The sequence below is a fragment of the Pollachius pollachius genome (assembly GCF_949987615.1).
Source record: "Pollachius pollachius genome assembly, chromosome: 17".
NCBI classification, from domain to species: Eukaryota; Metazoa; Chordata; class Actinopteri; order Gadiformes; family Gadidae; genus Pollachius; species Pollachius pollachius.
In genome coordinates this window covers 16,278,879-16,305,372 of record NC_136950.1, presented here as the reverse complement: position 1 = coordinate 16,305,372, position 26,494 = coordinate 16,278,879, and the positions used below count along the sequence as shown (strand labels likewise).

At 43.7% G+C, this 26,494-nt stretch overlaps 1 protein-coding gene across 3 annotated transcripts; it reads right to left on the bottom strand.

The window, feature by feature from the left end:
* Window positions 1-2,339: 2,339 nt before the first annotated feature.
* LOC307088401 (NACHT, LRR and PYD domains-containing protein 3-like) lies at window positions 2,340-25,556 on the bottom strand. 3 transcript variants are annotated; one of them, XM_079754287.1, is made up of 14 exons: window positions 25,448-25,556; window positions 17,944-18,031; window positions 17,714-17,827; window positions 17,364-17,480; window positions 17,173-17,278; window positions 14,119-14,335; window positions 11,836-13,672; window positions 11,324-11,497; window positions 9,947-10,120; window positions 6,849-7,022; window positions 6,389-6,562; window positions 5,473-5,646; window positions 5,250-5,296; window positions 2,340-4,193 (listed from the first exon to the last, which is right to left on the bottom strand). In XM_079754287.1, the coding sequence occupies exons 2-14, from the start codon at window positions 18,015-18,017 to the stop codon at window positions 3,598-3,600; spliced, it is 3,978 nt and encodes a 1,325-aa protein (XP_079610413.1). In that variant the 5' UTR covers window positions 18,018-18,031; window positions 25,448-25,556; the 3' UTR covers window positions 2,340-3,597. The 3 variants fall into 3 exon arrangements, with proteins under 3 accessions (XP_079610413.1, XP_079610414.1, XP_079610415.1); XM_079754288.1 differs by having other exon boundaries at window positions 17,714-17,820; window positions 25,448-25,460; XM_079754289.1 differs by lacking the exons at window positions 17,714-17,827; window positions 17,944-18,031; window positions 25,448-25,556 and having other exon boundaries at window positions 17,173-17,275; window positions 17,358-17,452.
* Window positions 25,557-26,494: the final 938 nt, after the last annotated feature.

Below are 26,494 nucleotides of genomic sequence, written 5' to 3'. Positions count from 1 at the left end.
TCCCAGGCTCCAGCTACCACCAGGCCCAGGCTCCAGCTACCATCAGTCCCAGGCTCCAGCTACCACCAGGCCCAGGCTCCAGCTACCATCAGTCCCAGGCTCCAGCTACCACCAGGCCCAGGCTCCAGCTACCACCAGGCCCAGGCTCCAGCTACCACCAGGCCCAGGCTCCAGCTACCACCAGGCCCAGGCTCCAGCTACCATCAGTCCCAAGCTCCAGCTACCACCAGGCCCAGGCTTCAGCTACCACCAGGCCCAGGCTCCAGCTACCACCAGGCCCAGGCTCCAGCTACCATCAGTCCCAGGCTCCAGCTACCACCAGGCCCAGGCTCCAGCTACCACCAGGCCCAGGCTCCAGCTACCACCAGGCCCAGGCTCCAGCTACCACCAGGCCCAGCAGCAGCCAGCTGCCATCAGGCCCAGGCTTGTTTACCAACCCACCTACTCTCAGCATCCGACTCAAGCACTACAGGTACAAAGTTTTATTGAATTACTTTTGCTGTCAAATCAATCCGTCAACATGGGCCAAAAAACAGCCCAACAAGATGAGGAATCTCTGACATTAACCACTTTGCATGAGTTGCTTGAGCAACAAAAATCTTTTTTTAAAGACCTGATGAATCAACAAGAAATAAACTTCAAATCTTTTGTCAAAATGTTTGTCGATGCCACCACCCTAAGAGTTGACAACATCTGAAAAGATGTACAGGATATCAAAAACAGTTTGCAATACTGTCAAAAGGTGGTTTAATATAATCGGATGAATCTGATGTCAATATATTGACAATATCAGGGCTCTCAAGTCTCACGCATTCGGCATGAGACACACGCAATTCAACCCATGCACACGCTCACACGCCACACTTCGTATTTCTCAGAGAATTACCAGGATAGCACCCACCAACTTGCGCCGCTATTTAACAGTGGAACAGGTAGGAATCAAATGGGTTCCCTGTACGTAGCGTGAGCAGACGTCCTCTTTTGCCCGGACATGCCCTCTTTTTGAGACACTTTTAAAAAAAATGTGTCCGGGCGAAATTTTTAAATCGTCCGGGATTTTATTAAGGCCTAATACATGTTCACATTGTATTTGCGTTGCGTTCCTCTGGGTCGTTCACAAACTAGTAAGGCTACGCCCAGTAGTTCCACACTCAGTTCTGTTCGCTTTGCATTGGTGGAAGTGAGTAGGGGGAGTGGTTAAGTAGAGCCTTCAGATTGGACGGTTTAACTTTAGAGTTACCGTCATGTTTTGTATTTATTTTTTTACCATAATTGTTTTATAGGGACAAACATTAACAAATTTCTCCTACAGGGGATTGATAAAGTTCTGTCTATTGAACAGAAAGAAACACTTGTTCATACTTTACACACTTTCCCACAGCATTGGCCTACTGAATGCCACAGATATATTTTAAACATTGGACTGAATGCCACATAAATATATAATTATGTTTTTGCACGTTTGCAACGTTTGAAAGTTCAGGGAAAAGTATATGCCTCTACTGGTGTTGCTTAGGGCAATATCCTTTTGAGGCAGTGGTGTTTTTGAATGTTAGTGTTAAGGGCTAATAATGCTTACTATCATACATTATTCACCGTATCTTTGGACACATTTGTATGCAGTCACATATTAATTTACAGTTCAATACTTGAGAGCCCTGCAATATATATTGACATCTGATCATATATATATGATCAGATTAAGTCTTAAGACTATAGTCTTAAGACTTCATGTTGACTTTAGAGACCACACACGCGCGCGCGTGCGTGCACACACACACACACACACACACACACACACACACACACACACACACAGACACACACACACACACACACACACATACACACATACACACACACACACACACACACACAGATATATGTGATTAAGGAGCAGGTAAGGGATATACAGTGAATACTGATATGTGTCATTAAGGAGCAGGTAAGGGATATACAGTGAATACTGATATGTGGCATTAAGGAGCAGGTAGGGGATATACAGTGAAAACTGATATGTGTCATTAAGGAGCAGGTAGGGGATATACAGTGAATACTGATATGTGTGATTAAGGAGCAGTTAAGGGATGGACAGTGAATACTGATATATGTGATTACGGAGCAGGTAAGGGATAGAGTAAGTAGCGGTTCCTGGCCGAGCTCACCAGGGAGGCAAACATGAACGTGCATTCATGAACGCGCGCGCAGTGCACCCGCACATGCATATATTTTCTAAAGGGTAGGCCTATACAACTTTTAAAAAAACATACTCGCGTGACGGGTCGTGTGGAGGTGCATTAGAGAGGATCATAACTAAAAACTAGACACTTGACACAGTGTGTCAGCAGAGTGCAATGCTTCATAACTTTTAATCAAACATGCAGACAAAGTTCAACTTCATAAAGGGAAGTTCATTCATGGTGCGTGCTGCTTAAATGTAATGCAAATAAGCCTTCTAGTCAGTTGCCACACAAGGCCGCAACAGAAGGCTCATTTGCTTAGAATGTTTAGGGTCCCATGACATGTCACCAGGTGTGGGTTGATTAGCCGTTACAAGCCGTTTTGGAAATCGGTCCCTTATGACATCACAGGTGGGCGTGTCCACCTAGATGTGTGAGGGATAGATAAGCAACGTTTGCTCCTTGACCCGCCTCTCTCCACCTCATTTGCATTAAAGCTACAGACACCAAAGCGTTTTGGGAAAGCTCAATGTGCGACTGGCTCGTAGTGGCTGTAATTCTGCACCACGGCTGAATTTCGAGAACATCTTCAAATACTGTGTTAGGGGCCCACTAATATCCATATTAAAGCCTCCATAAAGTAGCATGCCATGGGACCTTTAATATACATTTCAGAGCCCTTTATTTGGAAACGATTAATGTCTGATAATATACAAAATATTGAATTATGTTTTTATATTTATTCATCATCAATCAACATTTAAAACACTTTTAAATTAGAATGTAAATCTTTGTACAACCTGCTTAACCCAATGCAAGATCTTAAAAGTCCTTTTCATGGTTTAAGTTGTATTTCCACTGTTGTGGACCCCTCAGCAAGTTGACCCCTCAGAGCACCCACAGCTGCTGTTAAACAACCCGATGCACTACAGGTACATCCATGGGTCCACAGGTATTCAAACGTCCCCCTAACAGCTGGTCCTCAACAACGTCAGGACTGTGAGGACCCCCCAGACCCAAGCGGCCCCCTCTAATCTGACGCTCAGCAGCCCAGCTGAACACAGAGAGGGCTGAGAGATAAACCACCGAGAGACACTGACATTACCTGCTGCTTACCACCTGCTCACAAACCTGCTGTGTGTTTAGATTCATTAACGTTGTGTGTCTGTGTGTAGCTGTTTGTGTATTTGTGTTTTTATGGATGTGTGTGTGTGTGTGAGTGTGTGTGAGTGTGTGTCTGTGTGTGTGTGTGTGTGTGTGTGTGTGTGTGCATGTCTGTGTACATAAGTCTGTGTATGTGTGTGTGCGTGTGGGGGATATAGTCATGAACGATTTGTGTGTGCGTGTTTGTTAATGTCTATGTACATATGTGTTTGTTGGATTAGGTGTGTTTATGACTGTGTACATGTGTGTGTTTCTATGGGTCTGTGTGTGTGTGTTTGTGTGTGTGTGTATCTACAATGGACACTCCCAGAGATGCTGAGGAACCAGGCTTACGTAAATTAAACCCAGGGAGGAGGTCTTCCTTGGTGAAGGTGGACTGGAAGGTGTGGAGGAGTGTCAGTGTGTCTGAGGACCCTCCTCCACCTGGGGACACGCTGTAGAAGGACAGAGAGCCAGCCGGCCGGTCCAGATACACTCCTACTCTGTTAGAGCCAGCGGGGGGGAGACGTATGGCTGTTCTACTATCGTTGTGACGGGCAACGTAACCATCATCACAACAAACAAGACTCCAGGACTTGTTGTTCCATCCCAGCCCGCTGTTATCACCCCCTCCTCTCCTTGAGATTCCTCTGTATACTACTCCTATATAAACCTCTCGTTCCCACTCTACCTCCCAGTAACAGCGGTCAGTCAGATCCTCTGTACACAACACCTGGGGGCAGGAGTCAAATCTCTCTGGATGATCCGGATACGACTGGTCCTCTTCAACCCGTGTCACCTTTCTATTGTCCTCAGACAGAGACAGTTGTCTGAAGACTGTGTTTGGGTCCAGTGTGAGTGCACAGGCATCTGACGGGAGAAAGACATGATTAGGCTGCTAAAACATTATTATTAATTAATCATCATAATCATCATCATTATTATTATGATAACAGCATCACCCCTAAAGATAATAATTGTATTCTAGCTGTAATCGTTGATGAAATATATGTATCATTATTAACATGTTATTATGAATATGATGTGCTATGTCTAATTTTAAAAATAATTTAAAAAATAATAATTACAATAGCAACAACATAATAGTATTTTATTTCATAACATGGATAATGATGATTAATAGTATCCAGATTATGATGGTGTTATGTCTAATGTTACGTAATAACATTACCGTTTAAGCTTGACATTGTGTTTCTAGGTTTAATATTAACGTTGTTTTGGCGACCATTAACGAAGGTTAATGGTTAGAAATTTACCAAGTTACGAAGTCTGAAGTAGTTGCAGTGTCAGAGAATGTGCTGCATGCAGCACTCACCTAACAATCATTATATCATTATATAATCACTACCATAATAGTAATAATGGTTATTTAAATATTATTTATAGACCTATATATAAGAATATTACAAAGAAAAGAAACATCGTAATAATAATTATAATGTATGAAAATAATTATAATAATAATCATAACAATAATAACACACTCGTTTTTCTAATAGAAAATACAATAAACACACAATTACTATTATTACTAATGTTAGTATCATTATTGTTATTATATCATCATTATGATATGATCATGTCCAATAATAATAATAACAACATACCAATTTTCCTCATCATGAATAAATAACAATCATAGTAACCCTTCCTTTTACAGTCCCCTACTGCTAGGTATTTACCTGGTAAATATATGGTAAATAATACCTATTTGATTTGATACGTGTAGGATTAATTGTGATTGTGATTGTTTACATTTTTACATACGTAACAAACATGATGTCAACCATCATCTTCATTCCCAGAAGGATCTAAATGAACAGATGTTACCTCCTGCTGTATGGATGGATTTTCCATCTCAATAGTCAGTGTGTGTTGTGATGAATCAAACAGACACATACTTACACTTCTTTAGAGCTGGTTTCAGCCTCCACACTCCACCGTGCTCCACACTGGGAGAGAAACAAAGTGAAAGCAGCATGTTGAAACATTCACCTTCATCATCTGCTGTCTCATCACTTTCTACACAACATAAGTTACAGCTGCCTTTTCAAACCACTTCATCTAGCAGAGGGTTGAATCCTTGTAGGAGACATTGTCCCTGAATGGTGAGCTGTCTTCTCCAAACCTGAGAGTGTCCAGTCTCCAGCGTGGATCTTCCAGTCCAGCAGAGAGCAGCGTAGCTCCTGAGTCTCCTGGGTGATTGTAGCTCAGGTCCAGCTCTCTCAGATGGGAGGGGTTGGAGCTCAGAGCGGAGGCCAGAGAAGCACAGCCTTCCTTTGTGACCAGGCAGCCAGACAAGCTACGCACACACACACACACAAACACGCACGCACGCACGCACGCACGCACGCACACACACACACACACACACACATACACACTTTATTTATTCTATCTGGATGTGAATAGTTTAAACTTAAGTATAAAGGTTAATAAAGTATTCATTCCATATGAAGGACAACTAAAAGCTTTATGATTGTATTCTGATCATAAGCCGGCTAGAGCCTCATCACCATAACTACACTAAAGACAACTCCTGAGGCTTACATAACATATAACATCCATAACATACAGACAGAAACCACTAACCCTAACCCTCACATCAGCTGGCCAGTGTTACATAACATATACCATACATAACATACAGACAGTAACCCTCTAACCCTTACCCTCACATAACAAGCTAGCAGTTAACAGGACAGCAACCCCTCACCCTCACTTCAGCTGGCTAGCGTTCAGTCAGCTACAATAACCTGTGAACTCATAAGAGACTAGCAGTTAGCAAGACAGCAAAAATATATATATTTTTTTAATCTTCCTGAAATCCTCGTCCTTTAAAGTTCTCTTCATCCTCTGGCCTCTCATCCTCCCATCTGTGGTCCACTGACACGGTGACCCCAGCTTACAAATGAATAATGATGCAAAATCTGCCGGAGATCTTAGACACGTGTCGTCTGTTCTTTTAGATCACAACCCACCTAGTCCTGGATCCTCCGTACATATTAAACAGACCCAAAGACACATTTAACCCAAACCCTGACCTGAGAGTTTCCAGTGTACAGTGTGGACTCCCCAGTCCAGCAGAGAGCAGCTTCACTCCTGAATCATGCAGATCATTGGTACTCAGTTCCAGCTCTCTCAGGCTAGAGGAGTTGGAGCTGAGAGCTGAGGCCAGAGCTTCACAGCATCTCTCTGACAGATGACAGCCATTCAGCCTTCACACACAATAAACAGAACATATTACTGTATGTCTTCACCTTTTTCCATAATTTGTTTAATATTTAAACAAATAAATAAACTGTACTAATATAACATACGATTTACACTGTCATGGCAACAACAACACGAAAATGTTGAGTTATTCTTGTAGAAATGTATTATTTAGGTGTGTTTTTCTTTTTAGGCTGTAAATCTGTACATTAAATCTCTTTATTGTAGTTTTTTTTGTACTCTAATATATATCCTTGTGCAGTAATGGTTTGCACATTGAGAAAAACTGACCTGAGAGTTTCCAGTGTACAGTGTGGACTCCCCAGTCCAGCAGAGAGCAGCTTCACTCCTGAATCCTTCAGATCATTGGTACTTAGGTCCAGCTCTCTCAGACTAGAGGAGTTGGAGCTGAGAACTGAGGCCAGAGCTTCACAGCATCTCTCTGACAGCTGACAGCCACTGAGCCTTCACACACAATAAACAGAAAATGTTAGGAACCCTGATTTAATGTTTTATTCGACTTTTCTGATAGTTAAAAAAATGATTATACCGTAGCGTTTGCGGCCCGCCACTGCGCGGCTAACTAGCGGAATGATGAGAACACAGAGTGGCTGGCGTTTAACCGGAGAACCAGCATTGTTATCCTTTCCGTACTACTAACTACGGGGTTAGAGGAGTGCGCAGAACAATATAGCGCTCCCGAACACTGGCTAGCTGTTCCCGCCCCCTATCCCAACTGGCCTATCAGGCTGAACTAGGGCAACTCCTTCCCCCATAAACTCCCCATCAGTCCTGCTGGGTCGCTACAATACATTAGTTAGTTAATGTTAATATATATTAGGTCTAAAATGTTGATATTAACAACAATACTATAATTGTGTTCTGTATTTCTGAAAACTATCTTAATCTTCCTTTTTTCAGTAGTATGTATGTTGTGTTGTGTGTATTGTAATACATGTTATAAGTGTGCCTACAGATACGTTTTATATGTGATTATAACTACGATATTCCATAATTTTATGTTGTTCAGTATGCCTACATATTCAATCGTTTCATGGTGCTCTATATTTTACACATATTCTTCTGTATTTCTAAATATTAAATTATGTTGCTCTGTATATCTACATTTTATTCTGTATTTCTATGTCTGAAATTGTTTGACCTTGTTCCGTTATTCCATGTCTTAAATTGAAATTCGGAAGATAGAATATATATAAAAAAATATGTGTAAAAAAGTATAACATAACCAAGACCTTATACAGTCATGGCAACAACAAATATAAAATGTTGAGTTGTTTCTATGAAAATTATATTGTGGTGATCACGGCTGTGGTCGCCGTGTCCGGGTGCCGCAAAGGATCCTGGGAGGCTCGGGGGAAGAGTGTGTGTGTGTGTGTGTGTGTGCTTGTGTTTGTGCGTGTGTGTGCGTGTGTGTGCGTGTGTGTGTGTGTGTGTGTGTAAAAACAAAGGCAACTCTCGGGGTCATGCGGTGTATAATTAGTTTTGAAGACCTATCCTTTGATGGATGCGAATTCTGTGACTTTATTTGTTTAACTACCACTTGTCCCGTTAACAGGGGATTGTGGGAGGGCATTATTATTATATTTTGTGTTGATAATTGAAAAGTTGCCAAAAATTTCATCACATCTTTAAAGTTGTTCTTTAATTCCTCATTTATTACAGTAGAGAGTACAGCAAAGCATCTATCAGGGCCTGTTTTCTGGCTCACTCTCTTTTCTTTATTTGCCTTAAGACCTCCTGCTTCCCTCTCCTAAGTCTTCAGGATGTCCTCCTTTGTTAAAAATATAAATAAGCCAAACAAATGTAAGAGTTGGTATGATTTAAGTCTACATATTGGGGTGAGTTCAAGGAAAATAGGTTAGAAAAATTGTCCTTCAATGCGCTCTCGGAAACAATTTTAATCCAAATTAAAGATAACTTCTAATTGTATTAGTATTTAATTAAACTCATATTCTGTCTTATTATGTAAAGTGCAGGCATGTTACGATTTTCTTAACAAAAAGAAAAAATAATGTAGGGGGGGCTTTTAAACGACTTCCCTGTGAAGAGGTAAAAACAATTTAAAAATATGAGTGAGTTAGGCCATTTAAATATACTGCAGTCCAGTCTTAGTTCTTTTGTTATAAGAATTTTAAGTTTTTTTTTCAATTAAATTAATAACAGAAGGAGGCGCAGAGACATCTATAATAATAATAATAATAATATAATTGATTGAATTTATATAGCGCTTTTCTAGACACTCAAAGACGCTATACAGTGAAGGGGGGACCTCACTAACCACCACCAGGGTGTAGCACCCACTTGGGTGATGCACGGCAGCTAATCTGCGCCAGAACGCTCACCAGACACCAGCTTGAGGTGGAGAGTGAGGGAATTAATGAGTCCTCCACAAAAGAAGCCAGCCATGGAGGAGCTTTTCTGGGAGACCTTTGCAGCCAAGGAGGGCACAGACAAGAAGCCGTTTGCAGATGCCATTGAAGAGGAAGTGGCATACTACCAAGCAGCAAGTGGCATTCAAGTTGATGGTGATCCACTGAATTGGTGGAAAATCGAGTGCAAATACCCTCATGTTAACATGAAGGCACGATGTAACCTTGCTGTGCCGGGCACTTAAATTCCTCACGAAAGAGTCTTTTCCACCGCAGGGCACATAGTGACTTAAAAAAAGGTCTACACTCTCCCGAGGCATTGCAGACATCCCCATCTTTTTGAAAAATAATTTAAAGTTGTAAATCCAGGTCTGCTCTGCATCCTTTGGACACAGGTTTTTTATTTTATTCACTATCCATGTTAAAAAGAAGAAGGAATAATGCCTCAGATTGCACTTTAGATTGTTTTAAAATATTTTAAGATTTTATTTATACATGGGATGGACATCTTGAGTTAAGTTTTTATTTTATGTGGGCACAAGCTATTTCTATTTCATTTACTATTCGTGTTTAAAAGAAGAAGGAATAATGCCTCAGTTTGCACTTCATATTGTTTTAAAATATTTAATTTATACATTGGTTCTTGAGTTAAGTTTTTAATTTATGTGGACACAAGATTTTTTTTTAAATATTTACTATGCGTAAAGGAAGCAGGATTACATTTTTCACTTTATTTTTACACATTTGAAGATTTTATTTAAAATAGCCTGTTATTCACTGTAGATATTGAAAATAAAACAAATAAGCAATTGAAAGCTAAGTCACATTTATCTGGTTATCTTTTTTTTTGTTGATTTTCGATTTTTGAAAACGATCCGATCCGTGACTCAAAAACCGTGACATGATCCAAACCTTGAGTTTTGTGATCCGTTGCACCCCTAGTCATTTAGGAGTGATCCTCAAACCAGTAGGCAGTTTTGCACATTGAGTAAAACTGACCTGAGAATTTCCAGTGTACTGTGTGGACTCCCCAGTCCAGCAGAGAGCAGCTCCACTCCTGAATCCTTCAGATCATTGTTACTCAGGTCCAGCTCTCTCAGACTGGAGGAGGTGGAGCTGAGAGCTGAGGCCAGAGCTTTACAGCATTCCTCTGACAGATCACAGAAATTCAGCCTAAACACACAATAAACATAATATGTTAGGAACTGAGATTAAAAGTGCTTAAAAGATCCAACTAGCTCACAGGAGAAACATGGTGTAGCTATCGAACAGCACAGGGCCGCCATGGGGCCAACACTGGAGGGGAGTACGTCCAGTGATGCTAGCGCCTCGGCTCTCCTCACTGCTATCAGGAATCAGGGAAGTGAGCTCAAGGAGATGACTGTGGACTTTTAAACTTCCTTCAGCAGCCACCTGATGGCCTTGTAGGGATGCTGGACTCTGTGTGAACAGAGTCAGACCTAACGAAGCAGAGGGCTGCGGAGCGAAGGAGGGCCTTCAACTATCTCTATCAGTCCCAATGCTTCATTCTTCAAGACTATTGATTCCCTAATTCAACCTTTGAATTTGAGTTTTAAATCCCATCATATTGCTTAAGCACATATACAAAAATCGAAAACACTTAGTGCACTTGCCCTTCCCCTCTTCAGACATTTTTACTCTGCGGTGAGGTCGCTTGGCAACCAAATACGCTGGGGGTTGATAAGTTATCGGACTACTTGCGGAGGGATACCAAAGACGTGAATCAGAGGCAGAAAATCCACTTTCCTTGACAGCAGTCAATATATGCTTACCGTCAGTTACGGTCAGTTATAAAAAAAATATTGACCGCCGGTAGTTTGGAAGGCCCATTCAATTGAAGGGAGCATTCTACAGCATTAAGAAGAGCCGTGCAATAAATATAAAGAATACATTTAAAAATGATAATGTAACAAGACCTTATACTGTAATGGCAATAGAACATAGAAATTGTTGAGTTATTCCTATGAAAATTATACATTTAGTTTAGTTAGAACTATAACCTTTGATGGGTGCAAATATTGTGACTTAATTTCCCTAACTCCCACTGGCCTGTTAACAGATGATTGTGGGAAGACACCATTATTATATTTTGTGTTTATAATTGACAAGTTGCAATGGCAACCTTGGAATTACTTTTCAACTATTCATTCTCATATCCCACATAAACAACAAGGTGTAATATGTCCAATGGTACCACTCTAATAAACGTGGTCATCAAAGGTACAGAGTTATTCGATAATATATTTAGAAGTAATTTAGGAGTAATTCTCAAACCAGGGGGCAGTAGTTCTAGATGTCTTCTGATACGGATACTTGTGGTGTAAAACTTGAATTTGCACTTTGAGAATAACTGACCTGAGAGTTTCCAGTGTACAGTGTGGACACCCCAGTCCAGCAGAGATCAGCTTCACTCCTGAATCCTGCAGATCATTGTTACTCAGGTCCAGCTCTCTCAGACTAGAGGAGTTGGAGCTGAGAACTGAGGCCAGAGCTTCACAGCATCTCTCTGACAGCTTGCAGCCATTCAGCCTTCACACAAAACAGAACATGTTGGGAACCGTGATTAAATGTTTTATTAGACTTTTCTGATAGTTTAACAAATGATTATACATTAGATATTTAAATTTTAGTTATATATTAGGTTTAAAATGTTGATACTAACAACAATACTAATAACAGTTGATTTGTAGTTCTGTAAACTGTATCATAATATTAATTTTATAGAAGTATGTATATTGTGTTGTGTGTATAATAAAACATGTTATAAGTATGCCTACAGATACATATTTTATGAAATTATAACTTATATTCTAGTATTATATATATAGTGTTGTGCGCATTCTAATACATGTTATGAATGAACCTACAGAGATGTTTTGGAGGATTTGATCAGTGGCAGCAGCCCCACAAGACCCTCATCAGAAGCAGAGTATTTTTTCAGGTAAAACACGTCCAGCTCCTCTTCTGATGTCAGTAAGATGAAGACCAGAGCTGACCACTGAGCAGAGGAGAGAGATTCTGTGGAGAGTCTTCCTGATGTCAGGTACTGTTGGATCTCCTCCACTAGAGAACTGTCGTTTAGCTCATTCAGACAGTGGAACAGATTGATGCTTCTCTCTTGAGAGAGATCTCCACCTAGCTTCTCCTTGATGTAATGGACTATTTGGGTATTAATTTGTGACCTCCTTCCGGTCTGTCCCAGCTGAACTTTTATAGTGAGATTGCCCAGTAATGTACTTCCTCTTGGTCCCAGCAGACCTTGTAGAAGCAGCTGATTGGTCTCTAGAGAGAGGCCCAGGAGGAAGCGGAGGAACAAGTCCAGGTGTCCGTTCTCACTCTGTAAGGCCTTTTCCACAGCACTCTGGTAGAGGAGGAGGAGTTCAGCTTCCCTGGAGGTTGGCTTTTCTTCTGAGAGCACGTTAACACCAGTGTTGAAATGGGACAAAAAAACATAAAGGGCAGCCAGAAACTCCTGGATGCTCAGATGGACAAAGCAGAACACCTTGTCCTGGTAGAGCCCACACTCCTCTTTAAAGATCTGGGTGAAGAATCCTGAGTACACTGAGGCTGCTCTGATATCGATACCACAGTCTGCCAAGTCTGCCTCATAGAAGATCAGGTTGCCTTTCTCCAGCTGGTTAAATGCCAGTTTCCCAAGAGAAACAATGATCTCCCTGCTCTCTGAACTCCAGTGTGGATCCGTTTCAGCTCTCCCATGATACTTCCTGTCTTCCAGTATGGACTGAACCCTCAGGAAGTGGCTGTACATCTGAGTCACGGTCTTGGGCCCCTCTTCTCCTCTCTGGGATGTTTTGAAGAAGTCCTCCAGAACTGTTGCAGTGATCCAACAGAAGACTGGGATGTGACACATGATGTGGAGGCTTCGAGATTTCTTGACGTGAGAGATGATTTTGCTGGCCAGTGTCCCCTCTCTGAATCTCTTCCTGAAGTACTCCTCCTTCTGTGGGTCGTTGAACCCTCTCACCTCTGTCACCATGTCAACAAACTCAGCAGGGATCTGATTGGCTGCCGCAGGGCGTGTGGTTATCCAGATGTGAGCAGAAGGAAGCAGGACTCCCCTGATGATGTTTGTCAGCAGTATGTCCATTGAGGTCGGCTCGGTGACGTCAGTCCAGATCGGGTTGTTCTGGAAGTCCAGAGGTAGTCGACACTCATCCAGACCATCCAAAATGAAGACTACTTGGTCACGGTCATATTTGTAGACTCCTGCTTCTTTGGTTTCAACAGAAAACTGATGAAGAAGTTCCACCAAGCTAAACTTATTCCCTTTCAGTAAATTCAGCTCTCTGAAAGTGAGGAGAAATGTGAAGTCTATGTGTTGGTTGGCTTTGCCTTCAGCCCAGTCTAGAGTGAACTTGTGTGTTAAGAAGGTTTTACCAATGCCAGCCACTCCGGTTGTCATTATAGTTCTGATTTGTTTATCTTGTCCAGGTAAGGGTTTAAAGATGTCTTCACATCTGATTGGTGTTTCCTCTTTGACTGGCTTCCTGGAAACTTTTTCAATCAGTCTGACCTCATGTTCCTTGTTGACCTCTCCACTGCCTCTCTCTGTGATGAAGAGCTCTGTATAGATGTCATTCAGAGGTCTCTGCTCTCCTGCTCTAGCGATTCCCTCAAACACACACTGGAACTTCTTTTTCAGATGAGACTTGAGTTTATGTTGCCACTGGAAAGTAACAGCTCCTAAATCACATACCAGAAGACACATACTATTCATATTTCCAAGCAATATTACTGGTGTAAAGAAAGAATTATTATATATTCTACTTTATAAGGATCTTTTAGCTTTGTTAATAGTGCTATTGTTGTTGAGTATCACTGGCATCAGTGACTTGCTAACCTGATATAACAAGATAGTGGTGAATCTCTTCCACTGAGTTAGACTGCTGTTGATCTGCAGTTTAATTTTTAAAATTATTTACCCTGATTTCCCCACACTAACCCTACCTATCTGGATCAAACCATTCAACCTGATACCCCACAATATCCCTACATATCTGGATCACACAATTCAACCTAATACCCCCACAATAACCCTACATATCTGGATCAAACCAATTAACCTGATAGACCCACAGTAACCCTACATATCTGGATCAAAACATTTAACCTATATATGAGTATCTTACCACCCCCCAGTTTGTCGGCCAGTTCCTCCTGGTTCATCTCCATCAGGCAGAACTTTGTGATGTCTACCACTCCCTCTATGGCGCGCCTCCTCTGCTCCTCCTTCTCACCATCCTCCTCCCTCTGACTCTCTGAGCATTGTGGGTAATCTGAGAAGAGATCCCTCCAGAGCTTCTTCAGTTCCTTGCCTAGAAAAGCATAGGCATTCTCCTCAGCCCTCTGGAAAAGAACAAACATCAAGGAGAACTAACTGAGGCCATCAGAAGCATCTGTCCTAGATTAACATCTCCCTGGTCTAAAGAGGGAAGCCTGGAGACTATTGGCTCAGCAAGAGATGCTTTTACAGTTTTTCTCGATTGCATACACACTAAAAACTGAACTATGGACACAATTCTGAAAACTTGAAGCTCATGTATCAACTAAAAGACTACAGACTGCTAAACTCTAAGCACAATTCCACCGTTTTCACACATATACAAATTCTAAATCGCATTTTTTCTAAGCACAAAACACATAATTTAGCACACATGGTTCACCTGGAAACACTGGCCTTCAAAACGCAAGAACTATTTACCAATATGTCTAACTCACTTCTCACCTGTTCAAACGGAACTGGCAAAACACTTCAATCATGTGTCACAGCATAAAAGAGGCCTCAGGTGAGTTCTACTGTGTTGTAGATATGGTCCTCTGGCCTGATCAGGATTGGAGGTGGGATACAGACTGATTTACATGTAGATCTGTTTCAGCTCATTTATATTCTTATTTTTATTTTTTGTTGGCTTACGAAAAGCTTTTTATGCTGTCAGTTCAGCTGAACATATTACTGTATTACAGTAACAAATAAATATTTGCTTGTTACTTTTTTGTACTTGTGCACTGATTTCATCATTACATCCCGCGAAAGAGAGTCTAAACATTTTCTTACCATAGTGATTTTCATTGTACTTACATATCAATGCAATTACTGTACTCTAATTTGCCAAAATAGGTAACATTGGTGTTTTGTCAAAACAATGTTGCAGTATCAACTACAGGTGTACAATATAACTCTGGGAAGCTGGGATTGCGAGTTTAGCCCATTGGAGCTCATTGGATAGACAAATATGCATTGTATCCTATTCTGAGACGATTGTGTCAATGCAATATTTATATGATATATTCACAGTAACGTATTATAATATGGCAACAGTCTTTTTTTATGTACCACCTAATTGCAACTTTAAAAAAGAAGGCTATTTCTAAACAATTTTATACATTGGAATATGTAATATTGCCTCAAGAAGACAAAACATATGTAAATTGTATTTTGATGGAAGGTTTTTTAATTGATCAGACCAATGTTTAATTGATGCTCTCTAAGAGATATTCATTTGATAGTTGTATTTACTGTTTGGTGGAAGAAATCAGTTTTGAGAAGAATTTGTGGAGTTTTGACAAAACGATTAATTCTTCTCAGGTTTGTGTTTAGAGTTTTGAGAAATTGAACTACAATTTCAGAAAACGTGTTTAAACGATTGAGAAAAACTGTAATGGGCACCAAAGGAAGGTGAATAAATAAAAACCTTTCTTTGGATGGGTGACCACCTGTTTGCCCTTTTCCTCCCTCTCAGCTTTCTGTTTCTGATTCCCTGACTTCTTCTTCAACGCCGACGTGTCAAACTACTGACAGTCTGTTCTCCGTCTGTTCTGCTTGTAACAAACCGAGGGGAAGATTCTGTGCTGAAAGCTGGATCCAGCCAAGACTGAACCATGCAATAAAGAGAGAGGGGTGAAATATAAAGACTATATAAAGAGAAACAAACCCTTTGTTTGTTAATAAAAATAGTAATTCAAACGAGATTCAAACGCTCAACCTAAGGATCACCAGTACAAGGCAATATCCCATTGAGCCACTGACAAACCTGAAATGTAGCCTCATTCACATGCTGAAAATGTCTATTGATAAACACAACATCCAGAAAACTTCAAGAAAAGATTTCTCAAATGAATTAAGGGCTTTCTTAAAAGCAAATCCTGAAGAATCTTTGAAATTCTGGGGAAATTACATTTGTACTCTAACAGAGTACAAATGAACACTAACAGAGACATATTAAGAACACTAACAGAGAAATATTAATATGACAGAGTTAATTATGAAGGAAATTTGGTTAACGAAGAAGTTCCCCTTAATGCCATACTGTGTCTTGCCAGTCCGATTCTTGGAAACAAATGAGCCGGAATGTTGATTGCCTGATGAATTTCAGGTGCTGTTCAATGTTGTGTTTCATAAATGAGTGGCAATGTCAGAATGTCATGTTCAGCTTATTCATAATGCACTTATCAGGATTCAAACACTTAAACTAAGGATCACCAGTACAAGGCATTTTCCTTTTGAGCCACGGACATTCCTGAACTGCATGAAGCCTCATTCACAATGAAAAATAGGCTAACTGCTCCTACTTCATTGGCCAATATTTTCCAAATGGTACTAAATAAAATAAATTCTGTTTGATGATTTTTGTGAGGCTTGCTCTAAAGATTTTATGTGGCAATTTTGGTGAATTTTTGATTATTTTTGTAGCCTGTGAATCTTTTTATCATGTTTGGCTTTAATATGAAATTGTGGGAAAAGTAAATATTTTAGGGTTTTATAAATGCATCGGATTCTAGAGATTAATATTCTGAAAGAATTTTGAGTCCAGGTCAATCTGGTGAGGAGAAATAAGCCTAATTCATGATTTTTTACAATAGCGCCACCTTTGGGTGCAGTACCACACATTTGGGTTTATGTGTAGTGGGGGTTATGAATAACCATACCTGAAAATGTCAAGAGTTTTCAATTTACGGTATAGGCTGCAGTATGACTTTTACAGAATTTGAGGGGAAAAAAAAGTTACAGAAACAATAGGGGACCAAGCAGCTTCGCTGCTCGGACCCCTAATAATAATATTAGTGTTCTCTGAGTAGCCCCTGTCACTGATTGGCCCAAGGAAACAACCACCGCCCTCCCCCCTCCACCCCTTTGGTCCCCCCTGTTTAGAGCCGAAGTCAAATGTCTTCCTTCATTTACACACCTTGATCAGCTCTGCTTGATGCTGCTGTACAGAACATGAACAGCGGTCGCTCTTCATGGAGACACAGCTGGGTCCAGGGGAGTCTGCTCTCTCCTGCTGGACTCTTCTAGAAAAACAAGAACCAGAATTAACCAGATTACCATAGATGTCTAAGAGATGCTGTAGTTTTATAATCTCTAACAAACCCTCACCTCTTCTCAATAGACTGATTTCCATCTTTAAGGTCAGGTGGATATTCCATAGAGCGATCACTCTTCATGGAGACACAGCTGGGTCCAGGGCAGTCTGCTCTCCCCTGCTGCTCAGGGCTTCAACACAACACACACACAGCTTTTACTCAGACTAATGATGGAGTCATGATATCAGTGCTGAGCTCTGAGATGGACAACACACACACACACACACACACACACACACACACACACACACACACACACACACACACAAAATGGAAATTTTTCGCTAAATGTTTCCTGACTTGAAAAAAAATGTGTCTTCAGCAAGCAACTGGTCTACTTGTTCGCCTGTTTAAAACTCATACCTCTCTTCTCTGGGGGGGCGTCCATCTTTAAGGTCAGGTGGATATTCCATAGAGTGGTCACTCTTCATGGAGACACAGCTGGGTCCAGGGGAGTCTGCTCTCTCCTGCTGCTCTCTTCAACACACACACACAGCTTTTACTCTACATGACTCCATACTAATGATGGAGTCATGATATCACTGCTGAGCTCTGAGATGGACAACAGTCACAGACAGAGATCCTCCTCTTACCTCTTAGCTTTGCCATGTTCCCCAGACAGACTAGTTTTAGAGGTAGGACCCCCCTCCTCTCTCTCCTCATCCATAGTAGGCTGGAGACCTGGAGACAAACACAACTCCATATTGTCTGTGGTCTCTGTTTCAGTACCCAACGTGAAATTACTGCAGTAAAGACTTCCTATCCTCATGTCTAATAGACACACACACTTTCAGTCTCTACATCTAGATCACACACACACACACACACACACACACACACACACACACACACACGCACACACACAGGATCTTTGGAGACTATGGTGGGGGGCTCACAATCCTCTAGGGGTGTCCGGGGGCATGTCCCCCCGGGAGAATATTTTGAATAGATTTCATTTAAATGGATCAATCTGGTGAATTTTGAGAACCAAAATATGACATATCAATTACTGACAAATTACTGACCTACAAACTGCTGGTACTGATATGAATGTTGATGACACAATGTAAAGGGTCATACTGAATGGGGTTGATGAGTTTTCAGAAAGCATTTAAGAAGAAAAGATGAAAACAAAATCTAAAACACAGTGCTGAGCCTTTATACTACTCATAGGCGCAGGAAACTATGAGGCCGCGGGGCCAATGGCCACCCAAATTTTCGTGAAAAAAAAATATATATATATATATATATTGAGCCTGTATTTATGAACTATTTCGTTTCTTAGTAATGTTTTGGCCTAATATTGTTACTATACAAACGAACAGAGCTTCTTCTCCCCATGACCTTATATTGATTGAGACTAAAACGTTCTCATCGATTCAGCCAATGAGAGTACTACAGCAGGTAGCAATCGCATTGCCATGGCCCACGGGTAAACAAATGATAAGGCACCACCACACAAGTTATGTTTTATTTTTATTTTTTTCTACATCACATTTCCATGCTTTCATAAACTATTGTTTTTACCTACCATTACGAGTCTCGTTTGGTCTAGTAGGGAATTCGCATAATGGCGCTACTGCTGCTTGCTTATGGCTGGTTCAGACTAAATGATTTCAGCCCGATTTTGCCCGATTAGTTTGTCGGAGAGAAATTTGAAATAAATAAAAATAAATAATAAGTAGGTTCACATATTGACTAGACAAACAGCAAACTGACAAATTATATTTTTCTAATATCTCCCTGCTTCTGAAATCTCCGCCCAGCGCTCGTCCGCTGGTTTTCCATAAGCATTCCACTGTGCCATCATCCCTGCTGCATGCCCGCCTCACACATTGCTTAAATCATATGCTGGATGCTTATCAGTTATCTTGTCAGTGATGTTATCACTGACAACAGGAGACATTTCATAGTGGTTGGACATTTTAGCGAGCCAACAGGCTTTTTGTCGGGACGCGGAACACGCAAATCAAAATCGTTCACGATACACGCAGCAACAACGCAGCAACAAAGTGTAAATAACAATGGATCCCGAGATCATTATGAATGCGGTCCTCTGCGTAGTGCAGTGTAATCTAGTTAGTAGAGATGCGCGGATGAGGTGTAGTCATCCACACCCATCCCCACCCCAAGCAATGTTTTTTTCAGCAATTAATACCCGCAACCGCCAGATCATCATTAGGCTGACCCGATTTTGAGTTGCGTGTTTCGCGTCCCGACAAAAGCCTGTCGGCACGCTAAAATGTCCAACCACTATGAAATGTCTCCTGTTGTCAGTGATAACATAGCCAACGTGGTCTTATTGTAGCCCATTAACTTAAAGCCACATAGAAAGAATGAAGCATCCAGCACATGATTTCAACAATGTGTGTGAGGGCATACGCAGCAGGGATGATCGCACAGTGGAATGCTTATGGAAACCCAGCGGACGAGCGCTGGGCGGAGATATTCGCGCATTTCAGAAGCAGGGAGATTATAGAAAAATATATATCCAATTAGTCAGTTTGCCGTTTGTATTGTCAATATGTTAACCTACATATTATTTATTAATTCATTTATTTCAACCGCGACCCGCCCGCAATTTCTCCAAGCATTACTTTTTTTCACACAATCCACCCAACCCGTGGATTATCCACGGTGTCTGTGTGTATGACCGCCAACCGCGCATCTCTACTAGTCTTGACTTTACTAGTTAGTTCTTTACTAGTTAGTAAACACTGCCTGTGAGCTCCAGCTGTTCGCGGGATTCCCTCGCACAACTGGTGGAGGGGTTCCCTCCATGTCAACAATGGATATGTCATTGCGATTCCCCCAAAATTTCTGGCAGACCAAGCTTTTCGTCGTGGGGTGTTCGAATGGCGCAGACGAAAGAATCGCAGATCGCAAGCATGTCACATTACAAGACCTCGTCTCGTCGCCGACCTGTCTTTGGATATTGAAACTATGGCGGCCGAAATTATACTATGGCGGTGTGCCATAGTCTCGTCAATGTGTGGGAAACACTGCACACACACACATACACTATCTATGTCTAGATCTAAACACTATCACGATCTGTCTCTATCCTGTACATTTAATTATTAGGTGTAGTGGACATTATGGAAACAATTCCCCATACTGTGTGTTACATTTATTTCCCTTGATATACATTCCCTTATTATCCTTGTTTTGCTTATCATCAGTTGTGCGTTCTGCACGACATGTTATTGTGTTCCAATATAAGGGACGCTGTCTCTTTAAGGAAGCGGACCTGTTTTGGTTGTGATGACAACGGCGCGGTTTGTTTATTCCGGTTTGGTGAGCAACAATAAATGACACGCCGTTGCGTTGTCAACGTGAGAAATCTCTTCTTTCATCAAATCACGATTTCCACACTGGTGACTCCGACGTTTGTCTGCTGGACGCATTCCAGTGACACACCGAACAACTATGTCGACGAATGCTGTTTCATTGAAACTCCCGGAGTTCTGGGAGTCGTCGGCTTCTGCTTGGTTCGCGCAGACTGAGGCACAATTCGCGTTGCGTGAAATTACCGCGGACACCACCAAATACTACTATGTAGTGTCGGCCCTCGGCAGTTCAACAGCAACAAGAGTGGTTAGTCTCCTGAAACATCCCCCTGCAGAGAATAAGTATACAGCACTCAAGGCTCACCTGCTGAAGACTTTTGAACTTTCTGATGCTGAGAGGGCTAGCCGGCTATTTTCTCTGCAAGGCTTGGGCGACAGCAAACCGTCTGAACTTATGGACAGGATGTTGGATCTGCTTGGAGAGCACAGGCCTGATTTCCTCTTCGTCCAGCTCTTCCTGCGTCAACTCCCGTCTCAGGTACGGGCTGCTTTGGCCAACACTGCCATCACTGATTGCCGCGCGCTGGCAGAGGAGGCTGACAGGTTTTTTCTGGCTGTTCAACACCCTGGCATGACTGCTGCTGCGCTCCATCCTGCGTACGCCATTGCAACCAACTCGGCCCAAGTCCCTCACACCGCCGCCCCGCTCCCTGGTGACTCAGCGCTCACTGCAGTGGCTACAGTTTCGCACCGGCAACGTTCTGACACAAGCCTGTGTTTTTACCACGCTAAATTCGGCTCCAGGGCCAAGAAATGCCTACCACCTTGCAGCTTCAGGGGGACGGGAAACGCCAGGTCCGGCGCTCAGTAGTGGCTTTGAGTGTCGGCCGCACTGGCAGGCTGCTGTTCATCCAGGACACCATCTCCGGGCGCCGTTTCCTGTGTGACACCGGCGCACAGAGGAGCATTCTGCCTGCATTACCACTGGACATCCTGGCGGATGGATTTGGCCCCCCCCTGGAGGCTGCTAATGGTAGCCCCATACGCACTTATGGCACTCGACACGTTGCACTATGTTTTGGCGGTCAGCGGTTTAGCTGGGACTTTATCACAGCCAAAGTGGCTGTCCCCCTCCTGGGTGCGGACTTTCTATGCGCTTATGGGCTGCTGGTGGATGTCAAAAACCGTCGTTTGATTGACGCCACCACGTTTTCTTCATACACCTGCGCTCTCAGTGGTTTGGACTCCATCAGACTGTCTAGCGTGCTCTCGCAGGCCGACGAGTTTCATCGCCTGCTCGCAGAGTTTCCAGTGCTCACACAGCCCACCTTTTCTTCATCTAAGGCCAAGCATGGAGTGGAGCACCACATCGCCACCAATGGCCCGCCTGTCTACGCCCGGGCACGACGACTAGACCCAGCCAAGCTGGCCATTGCCAGGGCTGAGTTTGACAGCATGGAACGCCTTGGCATCATCCGCCGCTCCAGCAGCCCGTGGGCTTCGCCTCTCCACATGGTTCCAAAGCCCGCCGGCGGGTGGCGCCCCTGCGGCGATTACCGCAGGCTTAACGACGCTACAACGCCAGATCGCTATCCAGTGCCTCATATCCAGGATTTTTCAGCACACCTGGCTGGCAAAGTTCTTTTTTCGAAGGTGGACCTCGTCCGTGGATACCACCAGGTTCCTGTCCAACAGCTCGATGTGCCCAAAACAGCAGTGATCACCCCTTTTGGACTGTTTGAGTTCTTGAGGATGCCTTTCGGCCTGAAAAACGCCGCCCAGTCATTCCAGCGCCTCATGGACTCTGTACTACGTGATCTGCCTTTCCTGTTTGTGTACCTGGACGACATCCTCGTGGCCAGTACCTCCAAAACCGAACACCTGGCCCACCTGCGGATCCTCTTCGAGCGTCTCAGCCAGCACGGACTTATCATCAACCCAGCTAAGTGCCAGTTTGGGTTGACCACCATCGACTTCCTGGGACATCGAGTCACCAAGGGCGGGGCCGTGCCACTCCCATCTAAGGTTGACGCGATCTCGAACTTCCCACGGCCCGTCACAGTGAGGTCCCTGCAGGAGTTCCTGGGAATGGTGAACTTTTACCACCGCTTCATTCCCAGAGCTGCTGCAATCATGTGCCCCCTGCATGAGGCCTTGAGGGGGAAAATACCAAAACATCTGGTGGATTGGTCCTCGGAGAGAGACAAAGCGTTCATGGATGCAAAGGCCGCGTTGGCCAAAGCGACGATGCTGGCACACCCATCACCTGATGCGCCCATTGCCATCACAACAGACGCTTCGGACTATGCAGTGGGCGGTGTGCACGAGCAGTGGGTGGATGGTGCCTGGCAACCGCTTGCTTTCTTTAGCCGCCAGCTACGCCCGCCTGAACGCAAGTACAGCACGTTTGACCGGGAGCTGCTTGCACTTCACCTTGCCATCCGACATTTCCGTTCACTGCTAGAGGGTCGACAGTTTACAGCTTTTGTTGACCACAAACCCCTAACGTTCGCCATGGCTAAGGTGTCTGAGCCGTGGTCTGCCCGCCAACAGTGACAACTCTCTTACATCTCAGAGTTCACCACAGACGTTCAACACGTTGCAGGCAAAGCCAACCTTGTCGCAGACTGCCTCTCTCGCACCGTTGTGGGGGCCGTCCACCTGGGGCTTGACTACGCCCACATGGCAGCCGATCAGGCCACGGACCTGGATGTACAGGCACTCAAGACTGCTGCCACTGGACTGCAGTTGTCGGAGATCGCTTTTGGCAATGGCGGCACCATGCTGCTTTGTGACGTCTCCACTGGAGAGCCACGGCCCGTCGTTCCCTCGGCATGGAGACGACATGTTTTTGACGCTGTGCACAACCTTTCCCACCCGGGTAGGAAACCATCTCAGAGGTTGGTGGCGGCCAAGTTTGTCTGGCATGGCCTCAAGAAGGATGTGCGTGACTGGGCAGACTCTTGTGTGGAGTGTCAGCGATCAAAAATTCACCGCCACACCAAGGCTCCGCTGGCGCATTTCCCGGTGCCGGAGCGAAGATTCGACCACGTCAACGTGGATCTCGTGGGTCCTCTTCCTTCCTCCCTGGCTTTCACTTACCTCCTCACCATGGTGGATAGGACCACTCGATGGCCGGAGGCTGTCCCATTGAGATCAGGGACGACTGCTGAGATGGCGCGGGCGTTCATCGGTACCTGGGTTGCCCGGTTTGGCACCCCATCTGACTTGTCTTCGGACCGGGGCTCACAGTTTACCTCTGAGCTCTGGAACGCCATTGCGGACAGCCTGGGTGTGAAACTTCACCGCACCACTGCATATCACCCCCAGGCTAACGGACTTTGCGAGCGTTTTCATCGTGCTATGAAGGCCTCTCTTCGAGCCAGCCTCAAGGACAGTGGCTGGGTTGACAGGCTCCCTTGGGTCATGCTGGGCCTGAGGACTGCCCCTAAGGAGGACCTACAGTCCTCATCAGCGGAGCTGGTGTATGGCCAGCCATTGCGGGTTCCAGGGGATTTCGTTCCTGACTCTACAATTCCCTGGTCCTCAGCCCATCAGAGGACAGTGCTTCAGGATAGGGCTAGGCTTTTCGCGCCTGTGCCTACTTCACGCCACAGCCTCCCACAATCCTACACGCCCCCACGTCTTTCGTCAGCGGAGTACGTCTTCATCCGTCATGACGCACACCGGGGGCCGCTGCAGCCTCCTTACGACGGCCCGTTCCGTGTTTTGGAGACGGGGGTAAAGCACTTTGTGGTGGACATTGGCGGTAGGGCAGAGCGCATTTCTGTGGACCGCCTTAAGCCAGCTCATCTGGATGTGGACAAGCCTGTTGGGCTTGCCCAGCCTCCAAAGCGTGGGCGCCCTCCGGTGCGGCCCAAGTCCCTGAGGGTGGAGCCTAGGTTTTCCTCACACCGCCATTCTCCCTCCCGCCCCAATGCCTCAGAGGCGCCGCCGCCATGCGCAGGGGCCTCGACCCACGCCCAAGTGCAGAGGAGTCGTTGTGGCCGAATTGTTCGCCCTCCTCCTCGCTGACTTTGGATTGTTTTTGTTATGGTGAATTCTTGGGGGACGTATGTAGTGGACATTATGGAAACAATTCCCCATACTGTGTGTTACATTTATTTCCCTTGATATACATTCCCTTATTATCCTTGTTTTGCTTATCATCAGTCGTGCGTTCTGCACGACATGTTATTGTGTTCCAATATAAGGGACGCTGTCTCTTTAAGGAAGCGGACCTGTTTTGGTTGTGATGACAACGGCGCGGTTTGTTTATTCCGGTTTGGTGAGCAACAATAAATGACACGCCGTTGCGTTGTCAACGTGAGAAATCTCTTCTTTCATCAAATCACGATTTCCACATAGGACAATTATTTATATTCCTTTTGAACTTCGGCTGTTAACAGGACAACTGAAATAGATAAGATATTACAGTTTGTCCTGTAAACAGCCAAAGTTCAAAAGGAAAATAAATAATCGTCCTTATTTTTGTTGTTGTTGTTATTTAAAATCCTTTATGTATGAGTCCAAGTCATTTTCCATGTAAACAAAAGGTTGATCTGTCCGGTTCCGGTACTAGAGGATCTGTATATAAACGTCCTCAACACGTTGAAACTAGTTATTGATGTTATGTCCCATATCCCTTCATTATTCATTATCTCACTGAGATCAGCACCTCTTTTACACCACAAACCTGGAAACACTGAACTTGGACTGGAAATAGATTAATTTGGTAAGAATACATTCATTTAGTTAGAACACATCACCAGTCATCTGAAGAAGACGTGAATTCAGCAAACTGTACCTTAGGTTCTCCGTGATGAATTGAGTGCTGTCCGTGAAGTATGGAAATATAGAAGAAAAAATGCAAGGAAAGGCGTCGAGAGTAAAGATTGAGCTGCTGGGCCCCTCAGTGAAGACAGATCAAATGAAGAAGGAGGCTTTGAACAACAGCTAACTGTGTCACATCGTTTATGTTCCTAATGCCTCTGTCAGGGCACAGAACCAAAACGGATGAAGTGATATGATGAGACAGAGCAACTGTCTAAGGAAGTCAATCAACCACAAGGTCCCATTGCTGACGCCCACACTGCGGGCTGAATAGCGAAACTAAAGTATGACTTCAAAGGTATAAAGTAATGCTGCACTTTAACTTGCACTTGATGTACAAACAAACACGGAGCAATACACACAGGGGGCCATTTCCAGTAAACCCATCCCCACCCTTTAGGACAAATTAGAGGTCGCACTCTCATTCAAAAACACTGTTTCTAAAAATGTAATTTACTTTCCTCAGGGCATCTTAGTTGTGAAATCGTGTGTGGCCCCGTGTATGAAAATATTCAAGTACAAACGTAAGGAAGGTTGACTTAAGAGAATTAGGTGTGTAAGCCAAAACACAAAATTAGTGTTTAGAACCGAGAGAGAAGATTCAACCGGTTATAAAGGTGTTGAGAGTAGCAATTGACCTTCTGGGCCCCTGAACCATAACTGATATCAGTGATAAGTTAAGAAACAGCAACGGTCCTTGGAGATCACAGTGGACACACACCTTGCTGGAGACCTCCTGTGGGGACCTCCTGTTCACTGAGCCCTGAGGGTGGTGCTGCGCCCCCTAGTGGACACACCTTGCTGGAGAGAAGTAACAATACTCTGATTCCCTACATCTGTTCATTTACAGACGTATCTAAGTTGGTTTCATTTAATTGTTTCCTTCATTCCTCCTGCCGTCTTCATCCAATTAATGATTCACAACGTTAGAGGTGTTTAGTTTCCATGCCAACCGTGTCATGTCCACACCCAATCGAAACTCCTCCTTCTGTGTAAATGGAGACACTGGAAACACTGCCCT